Source organism: Drosophila miranda, chromosome 2 (assembly GCF_003369915.1).
Source record: "Drosophila miranda strain MSH22 chromosome 2, D.miranda_PacBio2.1, whole genome shotgun sequence".
Lineage (NCBI taxonomy): Eukaryota > Metazoa > Arthropoda > Insecta > Diptera > Drosophilidae > Drosophila > Drosophila miranda.
In genome coordinates this window covers 20526781-20551779 of record NC_046675.1, presented here as the reverse complement: position 1 = coordinate 20551779, position 24999 = coordinate 20526781, and the positions used below count along the sequence as shown (strand labels likewise).

The 24999-nt window shown below is 44.4% G+C and overlaps 7 protein-coding genes across 7 annotated transcripts; 3 read left to right on the top strand and 4 right to left on the bottom strand.

Moving 5' to 3' along the window:
• Nucleotides 1–41: 41 nt before the first annotated feature.
• On the top strand, nt 42–1275 carry LOC108154472. The gene is made up of 3 exons (XM_017284744.2): nt 42–900; nt 959–1069; nt 1128–1275. The coding sequence occupies exons 1-3, from the start codon at nt 89–91 to the stop codon at nt 1255–1257; spliced, it is 1053 nt and encodes a 350-aa protein (XP_017140233.1). The 5' UTR covers nt 42–88; the 3' UTR covers nt 1258–1275.
• An 18-nt stretch (nt 1276–1293) lies between these two features.
• LOC108153901 lies at nt 1294–3146 on the bottom strand. The gene is made up of 4 exons (XM_017283999.1): nt 2633–3146; nt 2007–2517; nt 1645–1950; nt 1294–1549 (listed from the first exon to the last, which is right to left on the bottom strand). The coding sequence occupies exons 1-4, from the start codon at nt 3144–3146 to the stop codon at nt 1294–1296; spliced, it is 1587 nt and encodes a 528-aa protein (XP_017139488.1).
• Nucleotides 3147–4032: 886 nt separating this feature from the next.
• Nucleotides 4033–6567, bottom strand: LOC108154468. The gene is made up of 4 exons (XM_017284739.2): nt 6421–6567; nt 4853–5749; nt 4578–4772; nt 4033–4499 (listed from the first exon to the last, which is right to left on the bottom strand). The coding sequence occupies exons 2-4, from the start codon at nt 5743–5745 to the stop codon at nt 4211–4213; spliced, it is 1377 nt and encodes a 458-aa protein (XP_017140228.1). The 5' UTR covers nt 5746–5749; nt 6421–6567; the 3' UTR covers nt 4033–4210.
• A 1494-nt stretch (nt 6568–8061) lies between these two features.
• LOC108153902 lies at nt 8062–8906 on the top strand. The gene is made up of 4 exons (XM_017284000.2): nt 8062–8232; nt 8292–8530; nt 8584–8694; nt 8758–8906. Exons 1-4 carry the CDS (start codon nt 8071–8073, stop codon nt 8897–8899), a joined length of 654 nt encoding a protein of 217 aa, XP_017139489.2. The 5' UTR covers nt 8062–8070; the 3' UTR covers nt 8900–8906.
• A 6218-nt stretch (nt 8907–15124) lies between these two features.
• Nucleotides 15125–17253, bottom strand: LOC108154408. The gene is given in 6 exon segments (XM_017284678.2): nt 15125–15649; nt 15717–16042; nt 16044–16095; nt 16334–16450; nt 16512–16687; nt 16768–17253. Coding segments are annotated over 6 exon segments (1152 nt in total). The 5' UTR covers nt 17128–17253; the 3' UTR covers nt 15125–15528.
• A 1351-nt stretch (nt 17254–18604) lies between these two features.
• On the bottom strand, nt 18605–23029 carry LOC108153904. The gene is made up of 4 exons (XM_017284001.2): nt 22721–23029; nt 22442–22653; nt 18854–18964; nt 18605–18800 (listed from the first exon to the last, which is right to left on the bottom strand). The coding sequence occupies exons 1-4, from the start codon at nt 23027–23029 to the stop codon at nt 18617–18619; spliced, it is 816 nt and encodes a 271-aa protein (XP_017139490.1). The 3' UTR covers nt 18605–18616.
• A 314-nt stretch (nt 23030–23343) lies between these two features.
• Nucleotides 23344–24435, top strand: LOC108153905. The gene is made up of 3 exons (XM_017284002.1): nt 23344–23526; nt 23594–24102; nt 24168–24435. Exons 1-3 carry the CDS (start codon nt 23344–23346, stop codon nt 24433–24435), a joined length of 960 nt encoding a protein of 319 aa, XP_017139491.1.
• Nucleotides 24436–24999: the final 564 nt, after the last annotated feature.

The following is a 24999-nucleotide window of genomic DNA, read 5'->3' as shown; positions in this document are numbered from 1 at the left end:
ATTTACATTTACTAGTTAACAAATCAATTGTAGTCTGATCGGCACAAGCTGCCACAGATCTCGATCTCTCAATCAGTGGTGTTCTGCTATGCGGTGCGTTCTGGTGATCATCTTAACCATACAATTGCTCGCCTTGGCCTTAGCCCAGGCTGAGAAAAATCAGACAGAGCTGAATCATGTAGTTGAACGCGTCTTTTCGCGTCGGAAGCGCTTTGTACTCTTTCCCCCGGGCTCCAATTTAAAGTTTACGGGACAGCTAAGCAAGGGATTGATATCAGCGTTTCCCAAAGGTGTGGCCATGAACATTGAGCAGGCCTGCTACTATCCCGTGCCCACAAAACGGGAGGATGTTTACCCGAAGCGATATCGAGCCAGGACGACAACAACGCAGAAGCCAAAGACCCCGACAGTGCCAACGTATGTTTGGATACCGGGTACGAATTGGAGATTCAAGGCTACTCCTTTGAAGAAACCCACACCGATGAGGCTACACTCACGCATCGATGTCAGGCCCCCAAGGCCAACCTATGTCGATCCTGGAAGGTGGCAACAATGGTCAAAGTACGGACAACGCTATGAGAACTGGTCGCCGGCAGCACACAAATATGAAAAGTACAGCCAGCCCGAGAGATGGAGCAAATGGACAACGGAGTCGCCTCAGTGGTCGAAACGATGGCACAGATCGGTAGTAAATGGGGAGTATTACGATCCCGAGGTGACACCATATCAAGATGTTAGGTCAGTCGCGTCCGAGCATTTTGTAGATCCCTACGATCCAGACATGGCACCGCACATGCCTAAGCACTATCCGGAACTGGAACATGTGGAGGACTGGCGACATTATAACGGACATCGCGATCGTCGACAATTGTTCGAGCATTTCGATGGGTTCAGTAAACTGTAAGTTTTAGTTTTACCATCGCTACCCATAGTTCTGATATTCCGGTTATCCTTACAGTCTAGGAATCGATATCAAGGCCTGTGTCCTTCGAGCAATTTGTGATAGTAAGCGTTTGCTCTTGCCGCAAGGATATTCCATGATACAGGACATTGTTCGCCTGATCTTCACGTAAGTGGATGTTGCTCATATTTTCTCACCATTTTCTAAGATACACATCTGCCATTAGGTTGCCAACCATATCGGGGGTGGAGGATGACTATAGCCGGACTATGCGCCTGGAGCCGGACGATTGCGATCGCCAGTTCCGCGATTCGTGTAAAGTCAACATTCTGGCCTGGCTGCTGGGCGGTAAATAAAACACAATTGGAACAGAACACTTGGGGAATGGTATTTTATTGTATGAAATGGGCCTGCCACATGGACTGTTTGCACTCGGGATAGAGTGCGGCACAGTCCCCGCTAGAGGCATGGGCCTTATCGTAATGGGTGTCTCGATAGGCCACAGGCTCGTTGTCCAAAGCCTCGGGTATGGTGAACACCGCACGCATCAGTTCGCCCACAAAGGTGCCTGGCTCTTGGTCTTGCTTGGATTTTTGCCCAGTTTCGCAAAGGGTGCGAAGGACACAATGATAACCAGGGTGGCCGCGTCTAGGGGGAGGAATGAACATAAGAATGTGTCAGATACGTCTAGAGCAGGTAACTTTAGTTGGAACAACTTATCCTATTGTTTTCCATCTACTTACTTATCCAAATACTTTTCAATGCGCTCATACAGCGACTGTCGACTTCTTCGATGGTGCTTGATCTGCAGCTGTTCCAGCCTGCTAATACCATCCTCATGGGGGCTTGCCACTCCACTGCGTCGCTGACGTTGATGGGGATTGGCTGCATCCGGCAGACTGCGCTTGCCAAACACCGGATATATGTGATGATGACGTGGCGCCGGCTTCCGGGTGGGTCTAGTAGTGGTCGTTGGCGGGTCCTGTCGTCTCTGGGCCTGTGGTGGTGCCGTCTGTTGGGTCTGCTGGCCATAATAGCGATCTTTGAGTCTGTCAGAAAGGCGGCTTGAGCTGAAGTGAGAGTTATGTATTTCCTGGATACTTACCGCGATGACAGAGCCCAGTAGGGATAGCGGGAGTTCTCAGCTGGCGAGTAGGGTCTTGACCACTTGGAGAACGGATTGCTGGAGCTAGCCCCAGGCCGGTTGTTGTTGTAGTAGTAGTAGTGGTTGTCCTTCCGCCTGCCACCCTTGGGGCGGCTGTAATAACTGTCCGCATATTGATGGGACGGATGCATGGGGGTACGAAAGACAGGCGATGAGCTGTAGTAAGAATTGCTGCCACTTCCAGAGCCAGACACAGAGCCAGAGCTTATGTTGATATAGTTAGGTTTGTAGTACGTCGCCTTGGTGGTTGTTTCCGTAGCATCGTCCACATAGGTTATGTTTGAAACGGTGTCGTTGCGACTGATATCCAGGGTACCGTCTTCCAGTTTGGTCAGCAGATCATCCAGTTCCTCGCTGGGCGGCTTGCTCGGCAACTCCCAGGCTAAGGCCACAGTGATGCCGAGAATCAGATAGTTGGTGTGGTCCACAACGCCCACAATCTCATCGTACACTGAACACAGAACACAGAACGGAAGGGGAGACAAGACAGAGGCAGGGGTAGGGGCAAGTGAAGCGTGTAATTTGCATCGCTTATGATAGCTGAGTGCTGGCTGGTGCTCGCTTACCCATCTGAAAGGAGCTGCCCTCCGGAAATACCAAATAGCGCCGTTTCCTGGACAACAGCTCATTCGACTGCGTGGCTCTTCTGGCCGACTCGTTCAGCTTCAACTCGATGAGCTGCTCCAGGCTGCTGTCTGCATTGTCTAGGCCGAGTGATGGGATGGCTGCTGGTGCGTGCTCCACGGATGCACTGGCTTTCAATTCATCTCCGTGGGCGGCATCGAGACATGGCAGAATCAGCGCCAAAGCGAATAGGAAACGATGGCAGATGGGTGAAATGGCTCTGCAGCTCCTCCCGCTGCTGGGTCTGCTGCTACTGGTGATGCACATCTCCTCTCCACTTGCGGTCCACGCGTTGTCTATATGCCAACTGTCAGCCAAAGTCTCACGGCACTGACCATTGTAAGACCGTGGCGTGGCTGTTGTTGCTGCTCGCTTGTTAATTGTAAAACACTCTGCTTCTCCATTGGCCTTCTTCCCGGCAACGCTCTCCCGCTTTTGGCCAGAAGAAACTTTCATGTTTGAGTTTGAGCTACGTTCGTTAAAGTTCTTTCCTTTCCTCTGCTTTTGTTTCTTTCATTAGTTTTAACACTTCTCGTCTTTTCGTCTCTGGTGTTTTGGCGAGTAGTTTGTCTTGCGTCTTGTCCGTGAGCGCTCATTGGACTATTTAAAGGTTCAAATTACTTTTTCACGCTCCCAACTTCTGGCTTCTGCTCTGTTTTCCAACTTTATTCTTTCTATCTCAAAAGTAGCACACTTCTGTCTTTCTCTTTACCTCGCAGATGCTGAAGATGCCGATGCTGAAGCTGAAGCTGAGACTGAGGAATTCAAGTTGAAGTAATGTGATCACTAGTTGCAGTTTTTTTCCCTCTGTATAGGGGATAAACTTGGACAGAAGGTCGTCTTGACTCGTGGAATGCTTTCAGCTGCGAAACGAAGGAACTTTTAAATGACTTTTGTATAATCGGGCTTATTGCCTTGCTCTAAAATATCGGAGTGGCTTTATGAGTGAGCTGCAAAGTGGATGACAGGATAGTTGTTTTATTGCGTACAGAAAATTAAAGATCTTTATTTCAAGCAAAGAGTAGTATTTTAATAAAACCCTAAGTCTTATCTTTGAGGAATAAAAAAAAGAGCTAAATCAATAAAATTTAGAGGAGCGTCACAGAAAATGCGGCATCTGAGAAAGATAGATAAAATAGAAACGTAGACTTAGATTTCAATGCACAGGACTTATCCCATTATATTTGCGCCTATAGTGGAAATATTCAAATGGACATGGACATTAAGATGAAAATATTTAAAATAAATAATTAAATATTTTCATATTTAGATTAAATATATTTCGTACAAATTGAATATATTAGCTTTTTAAAAAATGTATATATAATTCAATGTAAAATCTATTTGATTTTACTATGTCACTTTTTTCTGAGTGCATACAAAAATGCATTATCTGGACTTCATTATATTTTGACCCAATCTTTTATATTTTTTGGCAGATCTTAATCTTATTCTCTATTTGCTATTAATACAAATTCATAAACTTATCATATTCTGTAATTTGTATTATCATTTGCAGTTTATTCGAACCAAAATTCATGCCGACAATCGCTGTAGAGTTGCGGACAGTTTCCCTGTTGGCGGTGGGCCTCCAGGTAATGCGGCGAAATGTGCTTCAGGGCCAGTGCCTCCACCTCATCCCCATCATTGCTGGCAGGCAGCTGAAAGATGGCCGACAGCAGTTCCATGATAAAGCTCTGCGGTCGAAAAGCCTTCGCGCCTCCACCTTCGCCTCCGTCTGATTGCTGCTGCCTCTGGGCAGACTCACAAAGAGCTCGGAGCACACAGGCCGTTCCATTGAGTTGCTGACTGTGGGTAGAGGGAGGAGGCGAAGGATTCAGTAGATCAAAGTTTCCAAAAGTTTCGAGATGATAAGATTTCACTTACGCCTTGTAAAGCCGTTCGATTTTGGCAAAGAGCAGCTGCCGAGAGCTGAGATGTTGCTGCAAATGGAGGCGTTCAAACAGGGGATCCTGCTCCAGACTCCGACGTCGTCGGCGCCGTCGCTTGCCGAAAACAGGATAAATGTGGTGCTGTGGCGGCGATTTCAGTAATCGGCGAGGACGTTGGGTGTAGTCGATGCTATGGAGGGAGTGAATATAACATAAGTGTATGAGTATATAGATTTCGGAAAATATCAACATTGCCATCCTCTTACTCACTCCCACTTTGACTGGCCAGCACTGGGGCTCCACATGGCCTGCTTTTCACGCCAGTTCTGCTGCAGCCGGTCCTTGTTGCGCCGCCACCAATTGTCCGGCGGTGGCGGTGGGTCTCCCGTCCGCGGTCGCTGCCACTTTGCGACCGACTGTCGCGCATGCCAATTAGCCGGACCTGGAGCCGTACCCGGCAACGTCGCCTGTAGCTGCTGCTGTCCATTTGCATTTGCATTCCAATTCGCATTTGCATATGCAGAAGTGCCTGCCGAGCCGGAGCCGCGCAGGATGTTCGTGTAGTAGGAGCCGTGGCTATTGGCTGTATGCGATGGCTGGCGATCTGGTGTCCGCGGCTGCGATGTCCGTACTGCCGATGGTGCGTGCACTGGCTGCCAATTAGCAGGGCTTCGATTGGGGTTCTTCTCGGGGTCGGGGGCGCTGCCGTTGCGCCGGACAGTTCCGATGGTGCCGTCATTGATGCGAGTGAGCACGTTTTCAATCAGCTCGCTGGGCGCCTTGCTGGGCAGCTCCCAGGCCACGGCACATGTGATGCCCAGGATGGCGTAGTTCGTGTAGTCTACAATGGGTATGATTATGTCGAAGACCAGCTGGAACGAGCTACCCTCCGGGAAGAGCAGATAGCGCTTCTGTCGATGCAGTCGCAGCATATGGTGGCGCCATGAATCGTTCAATGGGGCACCGTCCGTATAAGTAGTAAGAGTAGCAGGAGCAGCAGGAGCAGGAGCTGGAGTCGGACTGACCACCTGATGTGATCTATTGGAGTTACCATCTCCGTTCGCCATTGGCCTGTCATTTCCGAGCAGGAAAAGTGGCAGCAGCAAAATTAGCATCGCAGTGACTCCAGCAGCACATCCAATTACTCTGATTGTTTTTGCCATTTTTCTGGAATGAAAACGAGCAAATGTTACTAAAGTAACACCTGACAGCAAGGTTCTGAGTCCATTCATATTTTCAACCAACTTATAAGTACTTTATATAAAGACTTAAGCCAAAAAATTCTTAAGAGCGGGATACTTTGGGTAAATTAAATCAAATTTCGGCATTTTAAGGGACAAGGTTAATTTTTTAAAGAAGGTATTCAGTTGTATCTGAATATAAGAAATATCAGAAGAAAATAGTCTGAAAGAAAACTTCTTATTTTACAGAAAATTGTAGCTAAAATATTTTATGTTCCTTTGAATTTAGATACCACTCCTCGTAATTCCACTCTTTGGTGGGCCAGTGTAATTGAGCAATTGAACAGTCAATGCTTTGGCATCTCTTTGGCCTGGGGCACTCACATTCGAAATGGAAAAAAAAACGCGAAATTTGCATAATTTCACTCCACGTCGTATCTGCGACGCTCGCTTCCTCCATTTGCTCTGGCTCTGCCAATCATGCGTTAAATTAATGCAATTTTCAACAACATTCGATGCGAGAGAAATGGGGAATGGATGCGACCCCGACGCCGACCCCGAACCAGGATCCAGCGGTTCCACAATTAAAACACTTCCATGCCGGAATGCCGCCGCTCTGAGCGCAATTGAACGAGAATTTATGAAGCAGATAATTACCATTAGAGGCACCGACGAGTCCGGTCGAATAGGGCTCTCGATTTGGTTTGGTTTGGCTTGGTCAGTGGTTTTTTTTTTTGTATTTTTACGATATGTTGATGCCATTAGCTGTCCGAGTCGAACTGATGATGGCACAACCGTCGCCGCACAATCCCTGCTACTCGGACACACTCTATGGATGCCCGCGGCACTTCGATCTGGGTCCAGTTTGGACAGCAAAGTTTAATTGTACAATTAGCACCCAATTGAGTGTCGTTAACTCGTTTTTGTGTCATTTAAAGTGCTCTTTAAAAGGTGCTAAATAGTTGCCCACTTTGGGTCGATCCATTTATAGCCCATGCAGCAATATAGAACGATTTTTTCTTTCATTTATCCATAAATCGTTGACTAATTGTGTAACGAAAAAAGATTTTGCCGTATATAGTCTCTGATTGGTGTTGCATTTGTGACGACAGGTCGCCTGTTAGCAACAAATGCAGCAAATACAATAATAAATAATACGAGTATTTAATGAATCTAGGACTTGATTTAGTGCTGAATAAATGGGAAAACTCTATAGAGGAACGGAAACATTTTAATCACTACCACCATTCGATAGATAAAACACATTCATCTTTCACTCCATGCATATATTGGCCTTTTGGAAAATATATAACTATTATTAACATTTCCTTATTTCCATTGCACTTTTATTCCCTCAAATATGTCTAAGCTATTCATCCTATTTGGAAACGCTATATTCCTTGTTTCATTGGATTTCCAGCAGTGTCACGTACACTGTTTTGTTAGCCAAAAACTTTTCACAATTACTCGTTGAAATCAAAGTTGAGTAGAAAACGGTTTGGTGGCACCTGACTTTTCCACCTTTTTGTGTGGACAACCGAGGTGACACCAATCAATGTACTGTGTCAAGCCAGAACAAAAGGACCGCCAGAATCAACGCTGCAGGCACAGATCTTGTTGTGGGCAGCAACACAGACGGCAGTCAAAGAGAGCCGCAGGTGCTTTCAGCACAGAGAGGCACAGGGGGAACACGAAAGGTGTCACATTCAGTACAGAGACTGTAGCGGCTTTTAAGTCCTGGCCTAGAGGCGATTGGTTTCTGGCCTACGTGGAATTCAGGGCGATGTCTTTGTCGACGCTGGTGGGTTGTTACTGAGGGCGTTACTGGCTTACAGTGATATGTCGTGTGTATAAACTACAGTTTCCACTTAAGATTTTCTTATGTATGTTTTTAAACTGATTAAACATAACATGTACCTATTCATTAAATATACTTTAAAATTATCGCAAGGCTGGAGCCCAATCTAACTCGATTAGGAACTAAACAGCATAGGATATTTCAGCAAAAGAGTATCTTTTGATAGTGGTAGATAGAAATAGGGTGTATACTGTTTGATGTACACATTGGCTAACGTTTTTGCACAACTGCAAAGGCAACTGTCGTTGTTGGCTTGAGATGAAAGACTTGCAGCATACCAAACTTTTTACCAGTGTAAAGCTGTAGCTTTTCTGTCAACTTTGCAATTCTTCGTCTGTCAATTTCTTGAGTAAACTTAAATATGTATGTAATTTGGCCTCGCTGCCACAAGTTGCAAGAGCTGCAAAAATTAGTTGACCATGCACTCCGGCAGCCAGAGGTTGGACCTGATGGTTCCCGTCGCCCTGCTGGTGCTTCTTGTGGCTGTGGATGGATGCAGTGGTGCCGCCAATAGCCTGTTCACACCAGCTGGGAATGCCACATCGTCATCTAACCTCAGTCTGAGTCGCTCGAAGCGAGTGGCACTCTTCGATGGTCAAGGCGTGCTCAAGGTGTGGGACATTAATCAAAACATGTGGCAATCGATTGTTCAGTTGCTGTTCTCTCCCAGTTTGTCTGTGGAATAGCGTATCCCATTCCGCAGGAGGACACTGTGCTATCTGTTTGGGGTTTCGTCAACTACCAAAACCAATTCACACCCCCACCTGCGCCCATATATTGGTGGAGTTTCTGGAATACCTCAACCTTTGAGTCCGTGGCCAGGGAGTGGCGTACAGATATGCAAACACAACTTAGACAGGACAAGACCCGCACTTGGCTGTACGATGTCATTGAAACTACCTTGGAACAGTGAGTAGATGATGTCAAATTGGGTTCACGTAGTCTCCAAAATGTTCTTTCAGATTGGACGCCGAAAACGGTGGAGTGTGCCTGCTGAGAAGCATCTGCGAGATATCTCAAAGCCCCTTCCAGCAGAGCAACATTTTCAGCGAGATACTGAATGCGGTCTTGGTGTAAGTACATTTTGTTTTTAAAAAAGGGAGTTTTCGTCTCATTCAATCCACTTTGTCGCATAGACCTCCCTTGGATAATGTGGCAGGGAAGTATCTGCATGCCAGGGACGGGGGACGTGGTGGCGCTGATTGTCGGAGGACCTACAGCGATTGCAGCAATAAACTCTGGAGCCGGCTGAACCATATATCTAAGATTTCGCTTTGAGAACAGGAATGTGATTACACGGAGAAAAAGTTGAAAAATGATATACGAGTAGATACTATAAATAACCAGAAAAAATGTAAAGAATGTCAAGATTATAATCCAACGTAAGGTATATTTTATTTAACCTGAGATCCCGATCCAAATCGCAATTGGATTGTTCATTGTTTAGCTTCTTATTATGATATAATTTTTTATATGTTCTTAGTTGTCGGTTCTCTATAGGCGATGCTGTTTCCCCTTAGTGTAGATGTTCCTAACCATACACCTTTGTTTTGCATCAATTTAAATTTGTTTTAGAAAATTTTCTGCAGCTACTCGTTCTTGTATCTTGTATCTTTGTTTCCGCTTGTTTTTTTCGATTCGCTTTATTTGCAGTTTTATTGTTTCCCTCCCTCGTAAGGGGTGCTCGTGTGAGATTTTTACTAATTTCCAAGCCAAGTTGAACTGTAAACAATGTCAGCAGAGAAACCAAATGAAAACGAATGCAGCTAACAAAACACCCAGGGGCAAGGCCGGAGACGGGGATTGGGCCAGGCTAACGAACAGCAGTCCTCGTCCTAGTCGTCGTCGTCGTAGTCGCAGCAGTGGCAAAAATTTTGTAGCATGCAAAACATTTGTCAAATGTAAATTAGCAAAGAACTGTGCAGGAGGAGGCGGCAAGGGCTTGGCATTGCCACCGCTGCTACTGCTATTGCGGCTGCTGCTGCTGCGGTTTTTCCTCGTAGCCATTGCCCTGTGGGAGGTGTTTGTGGGGGTGTGGCCGATGGGGAGTGGAAGCGGTTTGAGCGGGTGTTTGCCTGGTACAAATCGCATAAAATCACACTTAATGCCCGCAGGCAACATGCAGCATGTAAAAAGTGCAGCGAGGCGTGAATGTCGCTGGTACACACAAACTTCTGCATGTGTACAGAACACAGGACACAGGACGTAAGACACAGGACACACACATGCCCCGGCATCGGTGCAATGTTGCAGCTGAACGCAAATGCGGAAGCATTACCATGGTTTTCCCCCCACTCCACTCTCTTCCATCCTTTTGCCTGCCTCTATTGTTCCCAATTATCATGGAACGCAAACGACAATGCTTAATTTTTGTTATCCAAAAGTTTAACTTTGCCTCACTGCACCTCCGCCTCCACCTGCACCGACATCTCCGCCCACACATTCACTCCAGAAAAATTAAAAAAAAAAAACAAAAATCCTCCAAAAGTACAAGTCAAACTTTAATAAGCGCCATTTCTGCTGCTCGTGTCGTTGGTCCACATGGCGTATGAGCAATTTGCATTCGCACAAAACAAAGTTCTGGGCGAAGCTCTGAAGTGAATTTTATCGCAACCAGATACCAGTTACCCAACAAAAGAAGTTGAATTTCTACACTGAGAATAAGGGATGTAGCTTGGATTTTTTTTTTTTTTATATATTTAATATCTTTTTTTAATCAATTTAATGGATTGTTAAATAGGGCAAATGCGAAAATATAGATGACATCATGTTGCCATACCAGAGAACGAAAGAATCAGGTTCTCTTGGAAACTGTAAGAACATTCCCAGAGTCATGATCATAAGATTAGCAGCTCTCGTTTTAAGTCACTGAACTCCGACTCGATGTTGTCTTCACACTTTGGTGCGAAGTGTGTGGTTCGTTCAATGAACTGAAGATCTATATATCTTTTAACTGTAACAGTATTTCGTCATGAGACTGCACAAATTTGAATCAGTATAGAAAATATGGGTTAGTTGATGCAAGTGATTAGCACTATGCTTTAATAAGTCAAAGAAATTAGCAAAATGCTTTGCTTTGCCTCTTATTCCCTGACAATTCTTCGGGTGAGAAAGTTGCTTGGCTTCTTGGCCTGCTGAGTCGACCTGTCGTCGCGCTTGTTCCATATTTCGCCTGGCTTCAGTATTTTAATTATGTCAAATATACCCGCCTTTTCGGTGCTGTTCTTGTTGTTATTGTCAAAATGTCAGCAGCCAATTAGAGAGAAAGAGTGAGAGAATGAGTCAAAGACTTCTGCTGTTCCTTGTCGGTCTTGTTGACGGAATCGTCTTCTCCGGCCTCATCGGCGTCATCGCGAGTCACTCAATGTCACTCTGCCGCTGTCCGTCCGTCGCTATAGTTGTTCTCCTTCTTGCCACTGGTGGTTGTCAGGGCGCTGGGGTTGCTCGGATGGTTCAGGTCGGGTCCCAAGCTCCCCGACCAGGCATGGGAATGTATTTAGATGCCAATGCCACTTCAGCGCCTGTCACGGCCCTGCTCTGGCTCTGGCTTCCCCAAATGCCTTACTTGGCCTTGTCATCATTTGCATAAGAAATTTATCTCAATGAGTAGCTAATTGGGAAATTGTGACATGCCTTCTTCTTCGGTGCTCTCCTCCTCCCTCCCACCTTATCTCCCCAGACTCTTGGATCTCGGGTTCCCCCTAAGCCAACAAAAGGGCTGCGCAAATCCGTGGCCCGTTAGTTTTATTGCACTAATCCTTGAACTAATTTAGAGGCAAAATGAAGAACGAAGCTGATGCTGATGCTGATGCCGATGCCGAGAGTCTTGGCATTTTAAAATTAAGTCTAGGCATATTGGTTCATATAATTCAAGCCATATAACTAGATCTGAGCACTTTAAAAGTCTGAGCAATAAACTGTACAACAAAAAAGTGTTTAAAGATCATATTTTTTTTTTCTGTGAAATGCTATAAATATTCAATATTCAATGGGAAATAATTCTTAACAAGACCTTAAGCTACAAAAAAATCTTTAGATTGCTATGGAGATTGATATTTTATAGCTGTTTGCATCTCTAACTGATTTTCTGTAAATCAATACACAATATACCAAATATCGTTAGACAAAGCTCTGTTTTAATGGAATTGTAGCCATTTGAAAGTAAAAAATGTAGGGCTATTAAAAGGATATTCATGTGAGTTGGCCCTATTCAAGTGTCCGGCGTTGTAGAGAGTGTGGCAATCAGCGTTTGACTAACTAATTGCGTATACGCTATGCTCTCTGCCATATCATAGACGGTTTAATTTAGACACACACACACACACACTGAGGCACGTACACAGAGATAGAAAGGCACACACACGAACACATAGAGAGTGCCACATTCATGGCCACAAACTGAATTGGCTAACTGAGCTCATTAGCAGCCGCTGTCAGTGTCTATATTCCCTCTCTGCATCCCTATATGTGAGTAGGAGGCGTTTTCCCCTATCCCCTGTCCAATTACCTATTCGATAATGTGAGGCAAACCAAATGAAATTAATTGCACATTTTAATTGACAACGCATCAAATCAATTTGCATGCTAGTCAGTCCGCCGGCCACCAGACAACGATTAACGAATGAACGAATGGAATGTGGCCTGGCGGACGAATGGAAATGCAACCAGGATGAGGTGCTGTGGCTTGGGGGCCGTTCTATGCCACTCCGATTGGCCATTTACGCATCCATAATGAGGCAGGTGCGCATTTTGTTGCTCCTTTGACGGCCAATAAATTATCCTAGGTGTGCGCCAGGTCGCGCTAATCTCATGTATATTATTTGTAGGCCAACCACATAGATATCTGCGACCCCTGGCCAGTGGCCAAATATCTTTTAGACCCCTCCCACTTATCCCATCTATTAGCAAATATGTATATGTGCTGGTATTTGGGCCAACTGATTTGGCTCACATTATTGAGATTGCTGAGCCAACTAAATGAGATTGTTTAATTTCACATTCACCTGACAATTAAAGTATTGATTTTTAAATTTAATTAAGTCCTTAGACGTCCTTGCAACATTGACATTGGGCTTGTATTCATTCACTTTTAGCAAGCACTGAAATGCTTTTAAATGTTTCGTTTTATTTTTTTGACACCAACTTTAATTATGTGCAAATGTAGATTGGTTTTGTGTTGATTTGCATAAAATTAGTAATTGGAAAACAGGTCAAAAATTAATAATATGAGAAATATAACGCACCATTTAAAGGAAATATAGAGAGATAATCCTTTATCTTAAATTTCGTATTGATTATGTATTTTCCGCAACTAGAGAGAGTTATTGTATTTATTAAAAACGTTTTAATGTTGATACTATAGTTATAACACCTTCTATTTTCGAGCCACTAACAGACGGATGCTTTGGACAGGCTCGCATCCTTTGAGGATGCTCAAAACTCAACTCAAAAATAAATTGGGAAAATGAGTGTCAACGGGTTTGTTTTAGTCCAATCAAATGTACAATCGGAATTAAGCTTTATATTTCAATTCATATTGTTTCAGAGGCTTTTCACAAATAATAGGTGGAAGTGCAAATGAATTTATAGCGAATCGACAAGGTTTTCCCACTTTCGCCATACTGAATAAGTTTTTTGGTTTTCCATTTTCATTATAATACCACTGCTGTGTTGGTCGAGAGAGTTCAATTAGTTAAAGTCACAGGCGTACGAATATATTCATTTCCATTTTCGTTTTTCTACTGTGTTAAGTGTCACTTGCAATGAAAATTTTCCACACTTTGAGGGTATTTTAAAATTAATTATAATTGCACACACTGCCAAAAAAAAGGAGGAGAAAAATGCAAACATCACCAAATGAGAAAATTAAACTGAAACCAGCAACAGAATCAACAACAACAGCAACAACAAACAACTGACATTTAAGTTTGTGGTGTCAGCAAATGTAACAAGTTGGAATGCCATGGTAGATTGTCTCGAAACAAAAGTACCCATTAACAATGGTGTACTTATAAATATTTTTGAAAATGTGAATACTTTTAATTGATAGGAATTAATGTAATAGCGGTTGTTGGGGCGCTGGCATATTATACATAGATATAGGGTTTGAAGACCTACAGCCTAGCTCTTTATTATCATGTTTATTGATAAATAATTGTTCAATATCTTTTTTAATCTGGGAAAACTATTATATGATCTGCAGTCTACATTACTCGAACCCAACATAGCCTTTGACCTATAAGAGTACCTCCTATAAGAAGGTGAAGGTAAAGTGTAATGAGTGGGAGATGGCGATGGAGAGACGAAGGATTGGGTCAGGTCAGTAGAGCTGTGCAGGATGGGATGGTGCTGACCTCTTTCACTGCAGCAATTCAACGCACGGCCACATGATTAATACTTGATTAAGGTTGGGACTATATATACATATATAGAAATCGGTTTATATATGTGTACGTGTGAGTGGGTGACAAAGTTGTGGGGAAACGATTAAAGTTGTGCGGACATCGCCCAAGATGGAGTTTACCTGATGCTCTCTCTCTCTCTCTTTCTCGTTTCCTGCTAACTCTTCTCTCTTCTCTTTATAATTTCCTACCATCTGCGGGGGCTCCTTCTCTCGTTCTTCCCCTTGTGTGCAACAAACTTGAGGTAGCTCTTGAGGTAGCAACCGCAATAACAGCACCATCAGAAAATTGCACTTGCCGGAGTGCGTGTGTGTGTGACCAAGTGCCTCTGTGTGGGTTTTGTGCATTTTGATGCCCTTGTATGCGTGCATGTAATTTATGTTTTTCAACTTAATTAAAGTTAATTTTTAATGCTGCCTGCCACGACGGGCGACAGGTTTCTGGTCTCTCTGCGGCCATGGGGGCGTGACAAGTGCATCAAAGGCGTCCGCAAACATTTTAACACCACTCGCCCGTTTTCATGCTGGTGACATTAAACAGCTGCAACTGCAACAGAGCAGAGGCAACATCGTGACTGGGGCAGTATCAGTATCAGAAGCTGAGCGTGGATGCCACCCAGCAGAAGCAGACAGCAGCCGCAGTAGCAGTAGCAGAAACTTTTGTCATGCAATGAGGTCAACAATGGCCACAGAATACTATATGCTATAATTTTGTCCTTATCCGCCTTTTTTCTTGCTGCTCACTTTCAGCTGTTTAATAATAATGCCAATTAAATGCATGTTGCTGATTGCACCGCAAGGATGAAAAAAACGGAAAAAGCACTCGAAACACGCACAAGTTAATTATAAATTACAAATGGCAGAACAACAGCGAATAAATATCATCAGCAGCCACGTGCCATCCCAGTAAATATTAAGTAAAGAACATAAAAACTAAATAGAAAAGACCTAAGGATACCCCTTACTGTGATGGCGATCTAATAGTAACCTGAAAACTGTGAGAAGCTGTTTAGCTTTTTTTATTGGTCTTTATAACAAAGTTTTGAGGCAGTTTTGCGCCTTGACAAAGACTGTGTATATTGTTGTTGGGTTCTGGGACCGACTCAGCCGGAATAGGCAGCGGAGCCATGGTCAGAGGCGAAGCATAGCCAAAAAGAATATTGAAGTACCTGTATATCTAACAAAAATTTAAAAGAAATTTGTCCCCGATGCAGTGCTTGGTATTTTAAAGCCTTTGGTTAAACATTGTTGAAAGATTTTCCATGGTAAAGCTGTGCCGTAGACGCTTAGGCATGGCTTGATGCAGGATTCGCATCCACAAAATTAGTTTATTAAATTTGTTGTACTTTTGTGACATCTCCTTCAACAACTCTGAAACGTTTTGTTATTTTAGGTTTCAGTCAAACACGTGTGTTTATATTTCTATTTTCACATCCAATTCAATCTCAGTTGTTGTTTATTTTTGAAAGCAAAAGGAAACAAATACATATGGTAGGTATAGATGTAGTTAAACATCATCCGTGTAGGGGGAAATGCTGTCAAAGCTCAACGGGCAATGGCTATGCATGATTTGTTCGCAGTTCTCCTCGCGCAGATGCGGCATATGACGCTTTTCGTGTTCGTCCAGGCTGAAATGGTATTAGAGTTGTGTAGAAGATAGTTATAGTCGTCGGCAACTCAGAGTCTGAAACTTACGTAAAGACATATTTTAAAAGCTTAAAGAGAAATCCCTGACCATGATCCCCGGCCAGAGCCGTGCAATAGGCCTTCAGTACACACGCCCGCCCATCGAAGCCACTCCGATCGATTAGCTCGTGGAGCAGCTCATAGGTGTCTCTTCTAAAGGGTCGATTCTCACGCTTAACCAGCACTGGGGTATTGGCCCTAAAGCCGTAGCCATGCGCCCAGACAATGGGCGAGGCGATCACATTGTTCTTGGCATTCACGCGGAACTTGATGGAAAAATGGGAAAAGCGTTTCGGTATAAGCAACGAGCGATTGCCCAGATTAAAAATTTGAGTTACCCACAAATATGCGAGTGGTTTCTATTATATCCAGGTATCTTTTTGCCCTACTGCGGGGCATGGTAGAATTATGTTCTAGTCCCGCGGCTATGGAGAGCAAGGTGAGAAGGAGGTAAAACCGAAGCGTGCACATTGTAACCGATGCAAGAACTCAACTAACGGGGAAACGGAGCCCCCAAGAGCCCCTCATTGATGTCATAAAAATGGAAACTGACTGTGTCTCGGGAAGTAGTTATCACTAAGGTGTTAATTAAAAAGAGATGGATGAACTCACTCTCTGGCACTCACCTGAATACCAATTTGAGAAGCTTGAAGAGCATGCCACTCTTCTGCTCCGACTTGTCCACATCGAGAACGGCCGTGCAAAAGGACTTCAGCATACAGGCCCGACCATCGAATCCATGGCTGAGAGGGAGTGGGAACTCAATTACAGTGGAATCAACTAGCCAACTAACACAGAACTTACCCATCCAGAGCAGTCTCCAGTTTCGAGAATAAATCCCGCTTAAAGAGGCGAAAGAAGACGGCATTATCCTTCTTCTGCTCCTCGATTGACGGGAAGGGATAATTGGTGCGGAAGCCATAGCCATAGGCGTACAACGTATTGATTGTCAGCAGAGTGTTCTTCCCATTGGTGCGCCACTGCAAAGAACACAGAGGACTCGTATGATTAGGGGGCCAATTAAAATGGGATTCCTTTTCAGACAGTGTATAAAACGCACCGACATACGGGATCCCTTGCTGAACTGAAGATATCGCTTGCCACGTCGCAGTATCCTCGTCCCATTGTTGGCCAGCAGCAGGCTAGGGCTGGAGTCGGGGCTCGCGTTGTCATAATGCATGTCAAAGCTGTTCTCGTTGTGCTCCCTGTACCTGGACCCGGTCATGGAGGCTTCAGCAAGCCCATCAAAATTGTCAACCTTGTGACTGACAGCCGAGCAGGTTGAAAACTGTTGAACCATCAGCAGGAGGAGTGGCACTGCGAGCTGCAGCATCAGCATTGTTGCTGCGGAAGTCCATGCTGACAGATGCGTCATCGAGATGAACTTGATTGGGCTGTGTGTAGCACTAATTAATACCATTGATCGCTGGCAGAATTTCTCTAAAATATCTTCACTTTGGCTTTAGTAATTGCTGTTCACATTTCAACTCTGAGCTTTCTGCCTTTTGTTCTGCCTTCGAGACCCGCTTCTGTCCAGTTCCCTCAGGCTACTGATATCAGCTCGGATGTATTTAATCTGCCCGACAAAAATACAAAAACCAGTATAAGAACCAGGCACATGGGGAGAAGGTGGAGGTGACCATTGAAACAAACAAACAAACGAGGAAAGAACGTGAAGTATTCTATGTGTTTATTGGTGGCGTTGCTTATTTATTTATTGCTCCGTGTGGTCTGGTGACATCTCGTGTCTTCTTCATTTATGTCTCCACACTTCATACCACTTCTGTTTTGCTCTGATTTGGAATTCTAGTTCTGGACATGACATTTACTTGTTAACACTTTTTCTCCATTTTTTTCTAGAATCGCTGCTGCTCGTGCTGACGCTTGTTGACGTCCACAATTTCCCCGTTTACCAACTTAAACGGGGCTAAAGCAGCGCTAAGGGGGTGGGGTTGATAGAAAAATGTGTGAACTCTTTGTAGCACTCGAAAGGCTGAGAAGAGTGGACAAAAACTACAAGGATGTACATATCTTTTTGGTTGTGCTTTATTTTAAGTGGTCAATAAATTATTCAATTCAATTTAATATTTTAAAATAAAACCTGTGGCTATAATTTTATTGATATCTTTCATTTATAAATAAAAAAAAACCAATGCTGTATAATGGCGGTAAAACGGTTTATATTTATTCTGTATATAATAATAATTTGCTTATGAGTTTTGGGACAGCATTAGACACACAAAATTACAATAGATTTATCTCAAAAATATTCTCATATTTTCATTGACCAAATTCCTCTTGTACTCGTATTTCAAGAATCTCTAAACTCATTTTTCATAAAGCAGCAGCAGCATCATCATTAAAATGCAATCTTTCAAAGTCGGATTTCGTCTATTGGACGATTAATGCGTACCCATATTTCTAAAAGCCACAAAATGCAGCAGTCTTTGAGCAATAGTCGTTAAAATTTTCCCACACCGCCTCGGGCTCACAAATGCTGAGAAATCTTCCAAGTCTGTTGATTGAATAAAACTTTTGGCAGCTCGGTAGGGAAAAAGCCAACAAAGTTTGCCAAACGTATTTTTATTTCTTTTCAATTAAAGTCCGTCAGGAAGCCGGAATGATGATAATGATGAGGAGCAGGATGTGCCAGCAGGACTGACACACACATCAGTCTCACAGACAACATCAATTCCTTTCCCGGGGCGCCGGTAGAGCCAGCAGCTGTGACAAAGGAGATGGAGGATGGCAGGTGAGGCCAAGTTGCAGCTGAGGAAAAGATATATGAAGTGCCATTTTTTAACAGGGCTCAACAAGTGCGCGCCAGTCCCCTCACTCCCAGACAGAGGCCAACCGGAGTGGACACTTAAGAATAATTTGATGGGGAACATTTTTAAGTATCGCACAATTTATTGGGCATAATAATTTTTCGGTGGCGTCGTGTATTTGCCAAAGGCCAATTCTAGCAGAGAAAAGTGACAGTCGTACTGGGCGGCGCAGTCATCGAGGTGGGCCTGGCGATATGCCTTATCATAGTGAACGATATCCGAGTTCTCGTGCAGTTCCCGTGTAAAAATTCGCTGCTTCGGCAGGCTATAAAACAAATTCTATTAGACAGAGTCTTGGGGTGTATCAGCTTAGATTACCTGAATATCGTGCGTAGCATCTCACCGACCATGTTCATCTTTGTACGCTGAAAGTACTGACGACTCTCGCAGAGGGTACGCAAGACGCAATCACGGCCATTGTAACCCATGCTACAATATGGAAAAACGAAACATATGAAATATTTATATTATAAAGAGGAAACAAGAATGAAAGTAAAATTATAAATGCACCACAACGAAAGGTAAAACAAAGACAGCATATATATGCAGGTTTCCCATACTTATCCACAATTGTCTCGATCTTCTGATAGATCATACTCCGGGAGCGTCGTCGAAGCACAGCCGGTGCCACGGGATGCGTTGAGAAGCCGTGCAAATGCTGCAACACCCAAGTGGTGTTGGGCAAATCATAGGCCACGCCCCAGTTGATGCCGAAACTGTTGTATGCATAGTAGGGATTGCCGATGATGCCCACCGTGAAGCAGACAGCAACCTGACCAGGGGCAAAGTAACAAACTGTTGTCGGTGGGTGCATGTACGTATGGATATAGGTATGTATGGATGGATATGGATGGGAATGACACATACGGAAAACGAGGAGCCCTCGGGAAAGCTGAGATAACGCTTCGGACGACTGAGGGCTCGTCGCCAGCGTTGGTGGTGCAACAGCTGAGAGGATGGAGTCGGGTTGTCTGCCATGGCGGTTGCACGTTCCATCATAGTCATCAATGTTGGCGGCGGCCATAAATCATGGGTGACATTGCCAGGAGCCAGAAAAGGACCCAGACTCAGACCCAGAGCAGAAGTCGAGGGCGTTGCATTTGTCGGTGCAATTAAATCGTAAATCAAAAACTTTGCAACAATTAAACGATAATTAAACAATGCGGAGTGCGCGTAAATCATGACAAAGCTACGTAGCACGTGCCGTTTGCCTTGCAGCTCGAAAAGCGACTGAAAACTGCACTCAAGCCGAGACAATGGATGGGCCCGAGACAGACCTGACAGGGAGAAGCGGCGCTCTGGCTCTGGCTCTGGCTCTGCCAGTGGAAGTAAAATTGGCAAAGTGCAAATGTGTCAATTGTCAGTTAACGTTTAGAATGCTCTTGCACACACTTGCAGCAGTCACGTTTACAATAAACACAGCCACACAGCCATACAGCGGGTGTGAAGGCGAAGGCCCTGTTGTTTGGGCAGGAAGGAAAGCCCCAGGCCCGAGCCCAGGCATGTGCTGCACCTTAATTGAATTGCCTGCACCTGAACCTGTCGATGCCATGCAAAAGGTCGAACTGCCTGTGCCACGGCGATGACAAAGATCGATGGCCGTGGCAGGGAATTGAGTTGGCTCCTACTTTGCCGTTCATATTTGCTAACTGAACTGCCAACAGTCTTTATGAGATTGCCATGGCCTCATAATAAACCGATTCTCTTATGCACTAAGGCACTCCCAAATGCATACGAGTAAGTGATGGCACGACTGGCACCAGGAAAGTATATTACTCATAAAATTGATCACAGATCTTCGGGGAAGAACGTATACTTAGTTTAATGACTATGTTTTTATAGAATTAGCAATGAAAAAATGCAGTATGAGCTATATTTTTACGATATCAGTTATGTTTCATGGAATTCTTTCGCAAACTTGCTTCTTATTGGTATATTCATTTCTCAGTGTAGTATATGTTTATGTGTGTAACAGCATAAGTACGCTGTTTAATTTCCTAAGGAGATTCCATTCATAGCCTGGCAAAAACTTTTTACCCTTCCCCAGCGAGTTGTGGCATTGCGGCTGTGCGACTGTCAACTTCAATGTTGCGGTCGGGGTGAACAAACAAACAACTTCATTAACCCCATAGGGCATACATCCAATACACATATCCTACACACTCCCACTCATGTGTACGGGTATGGTGTGTATATACACATCGGATAGAGGCAATTGAGGCCAGGCCCCGCTTAGCTGACCCATTAGAGGGAAAAGCGCTCGTCAGGGCAGAGGGAAAGAGCGAAAAGTCAGTGGGAAAATGGCATGGCATCAGGCATCAATTGTGGGACGACGCTAAGCAAAGCAGACAATCGAAAAGCGAAACCAATCGAGGGAAAACAATCATGAAACACAAGACGGAACCCAAGACACCGAAAATCCTCGACACGTGAATCAAGGCGATGGGAGCCGTGTTAAGGTCAAAACCAAAGCCGGATGAGAATGCGGATGAGAATATGGATGAGGATGCGTACACATATGAAGATGGGAACGAAGGACAAAGTTGGGGCAGAGGCAAGGCAGGGCAAGACAAGTCAAAGGCAAAGGCAAAAGCAAAGGCAAATATGGTAACTTTTTGACGACCACTTGAAGCTTAGCAGGGCTCTGAAATTGACGCTTAAATTCGAACAAGGCTCAAGTCCTTTGATTACCATGACAATGCCTGTCACTGTCACTGTATCTGTGAGAGCGGATATGTGGTTGTGCGGGTGAAATGGGTGTGTGGTTGAGTTTGCTGTGCCGCTTGTTGATAAGACATTTTACAGATTGCAGATAGTTTAACATGGCCCGCAACATAGCTCTCCTCTCCCCAATTATGGCCTAATTTGTTATGCATTTTTCGAGCATTGGCCTGAAAGTTAAAGTTGCCGAACCGCAGCAAGACAGACTCTGACTCTGATAGTCCTCGCCCTACGGATATTAAACTATTTCCGAAGCATACAAAAAGCCAATTTAAATGCTAATATAAAATACCAACATTTTATTATTATGCCAAGAGCACGCACCCCCTCTCCCTCTCCGGCACAGGGTGGAGCAGGACAGCAGACGGGTAGGGACAACGACCACTTCGGGTGCGAAGTTTTCTTGGTCGCACTGTGCGTGATAAGCCAAGTGGCTTGGCTGATTTTGGCACAGACACTCCCCCAAAGAGGCAGTCGGTGAGTGGAACATAAGGGGGGCTGGGGGTCTGCTACTTGAAGCATGTAAAGTATCCACATATGGGTGGGGGTACGGGTACATGCCCATACATCTGTGTACATACATATGTATGTACGATTGCCCGTGTACATATGTACATTTCGTTTCGGAAATATAAGACAGTTGGATGTAGTAAAATAACTTTACTTAATGCTTTATATTTCTAGGTCTATAAAATCGAATGATTCATTCCATATTCTGGCAAAGCTGTAGTTAACAAATGATAGTATTTTTTTAATTAAATAAGTATTTAATCAATGATTGAATAATGAAGTATATACTTGGGTGTGCAGGAATAGCATATATCCAAATAATTTTCCGTTTTATAATAATGTAGATCTAAATAAGAAAGGATATTATAAAGAAAAAACTGAAGGCTTGATGACTAATTTATTCACTTGTATCTCGCCTTGAGATTACTTATACCAAAGACAGTATAAATAGTAGTAAAACGCCCAAAGATTTCGATGGTACCCGATTTTTTTGACTGTCTCTTGAGCTTAAAATTGTATACAAAAGCCAGAAGAGAGCTCTTAAAAGCCAGTCCAAACATTCAAGAACGAAATCTGAGAACAAAATTTGCTGACAATTTTCACACACAAGAACTTGAGATAATTTCCCTCAAATCTCATGAATGACCAGAGCTAGAGCTGATGACCCACACTCACCTGTCTATCATTGTCTCCAGTCGACTGTAGAGCTCACGTCGGTGTCTGCGTTTGATTTGCGCTTTGGCCGATTTCTTTGTGGTCCAGCCATGGGCATTCTGCAGGACCCATGTGACATTGGGCAGGTCGTAGGCAACGCCCCAATTGATGCCCAGACTGAGATATAGTAAGTTGGGGTTGCCGATAACACCGGTGGTGAGACAGACAGCGGCCTAAATGTTGTCGGAAATACATATTTGATTTAATGTCGGACTCCAAAGCTTCAGCCAGGGGACTCACCGATGCTGATGAACCCACGGGAAAGGCCACAAAGCGTTTGCCTCTCGAGAGTTTGCGCTGTGACGATAAAGCAGCATGTGGTGTCAGTGGGTCCTGTCCCAGCTCCAGCTCTAGCTCTTGTTCCAGCTCCCGTCCTTGGGTGATGAGTCCTGGCGGAGTCAGCGTGACATTGTTGACTTTGCCGGCATCGTGACTTGTTGTCGATACCAGCGGCGGGGCAAAAACATGCAGAACATCGTTCTTGGACTGACTTTGGCATCGGACCAAGAAAAATGCTGTGAGCAGTAGCTTCGGCCAAGTTGTAGACATTTTTCCAACTGATTTGAAGTTTTTGGCCATGGATTTCGACGGCCATCCGCTGATTTTTTCTGCTTTTCTTTGTTTTATCGTTCTATCAAAATGCCAAGTTGTTAATTTAATTATAACTTGGCCAGCTGACCCCATTCCGCGTCGCGGGCCCAACTAATGTCTTAGCCAAACAGTGGCTGGCATTGCGGTCAAGCCATGATTCCGTAACAAATTGAACAGCCACGCGAACCGGCCACTGTTCCATTCTGGAGTTTAGCGTCGATCCGGTGGATGTCCGTTTCTTTAGTTCTTCGGTAGGCATCGCTGGGTTCGCTATGGAAAATCGAAATTGGTTGAGATTGGTCCTCGCCGGCTTTCTGCTGGCTCTGGTCTGCGCGGAGTCCCAGCCCAGCTCCAATGCTACGTCCAGCAAAGGCTTCACCTACATGCATGAGAAGACCCATATCTTGCACCGCCAGAAACGTTGGCTCACCTTTGAGCTGGGCTCGTCTTTAACGGTAAGATAAATGGTTTAGCTTTTAAAATAATAAATTATTTATTTATATGCGTATCTTTGGCTTAAAGATTACAGCCAATTGTGCCAAGGCCATTCTAGAGACAATACCCAAAGGACTGATTTGGTTGGCAGAGGCTACGAGTATCTACGAGCTACCTGCGGCAATTGAGGATTGGATACCGCGTCGGGTGGGGAAACCAAAAGTAAAACCAGCACCACCACTACCGCCGCCACCTCCTCCTCCTCCACCTCCACCACCACCCTCAACAGAATTTGCTTTGCAACCGCAAACTGTTGTGGTGCCCCTTAGTCCGTCGGATCCCATACAGTCTTTCTACTTTGCCTATCCGCAAGGCATTCCCATAGAGAACCGGCGCAAGTCCTTTACCCATCAAGTGCAGGCCGGCTGCCCGGCCTCGCATCTGGTCAAGGATGTGTATGGCACCTTCTACTGCCGGCCATCGGCCATGTCCAGACGCTTGCGACGCGAACTCCAGAGAAATGGCGCCCATGTGGTGAACGAGAGTCAGAGTCCGCATGGAATGCTCTTCGACATGGTCACTCTGTTGTCCACCATGTAAGCGGGCTATATCGAACCTCTCCACTCTCCCCCTAACTGACTTTCTTTCCTCCTTTTGGCAGGTATAATTACCAGCCAAATTACTGCATCATGCGGACGCTGTGCGAGGCCCGTCTTCTGCTGGCTCCCCCGGGCCTGACGCTCTTCCACGATATATTCCGCATAATGCTGCGCTACGTACATCCGGAGATTGCCCATAAACCGAAATATAGGGAGGCTTTCACCGCCGGACACTCGCTTCACGAATGCGCCAGTCTGTATGGTCCACACTGTCGTCAAAGTTTTTTGCTGCTCTTAACGGAACCATTTCGCGAGAAAAATGACCATTGATTAAATAAAAATCGGAATAAGGCAAACCAAAAATATAAATGAATTTATTGGATGCGGATGAATCGCATAGCTCTCAGGGCAACAGGACTCCAGTTCATGGGTTATAAGAAATTGTAATTTTATTAAAATCGATATTCTCTCACATAGAAGCTAAATAAAGTTGGCAAAGGACAGAAAAAATTATATTTTATTGCGTGTCAGGCCAAAAAGTGGAATCGAAATTAAGTAAATACCCAGAAGTGACATTTTTATTGACACTATTTTCGACCAATTTTTGTGCCCTACCATGCAGAATGGATTGGATATGTGTTCTATGGAAAATAAAATATATTTTATACGACAAGTATGGTTAAAGAACTCTTTTTTTTCTGTTTTAAGATTCTTGAAGGGTTCTTTACTACAAATGCTACCGACTCGTAGATTAAAATCAGCAGGGGCTTCCACAACTGATTGGTCGAACTGGAAGTGCAGTTCCCTTCATGCGCATTGCTCTCTGGATTCCCGTGCTTTATATTTCATAATTTGTATTATTTGCTTTTGACTTTACAACGCTGACAATTGGAC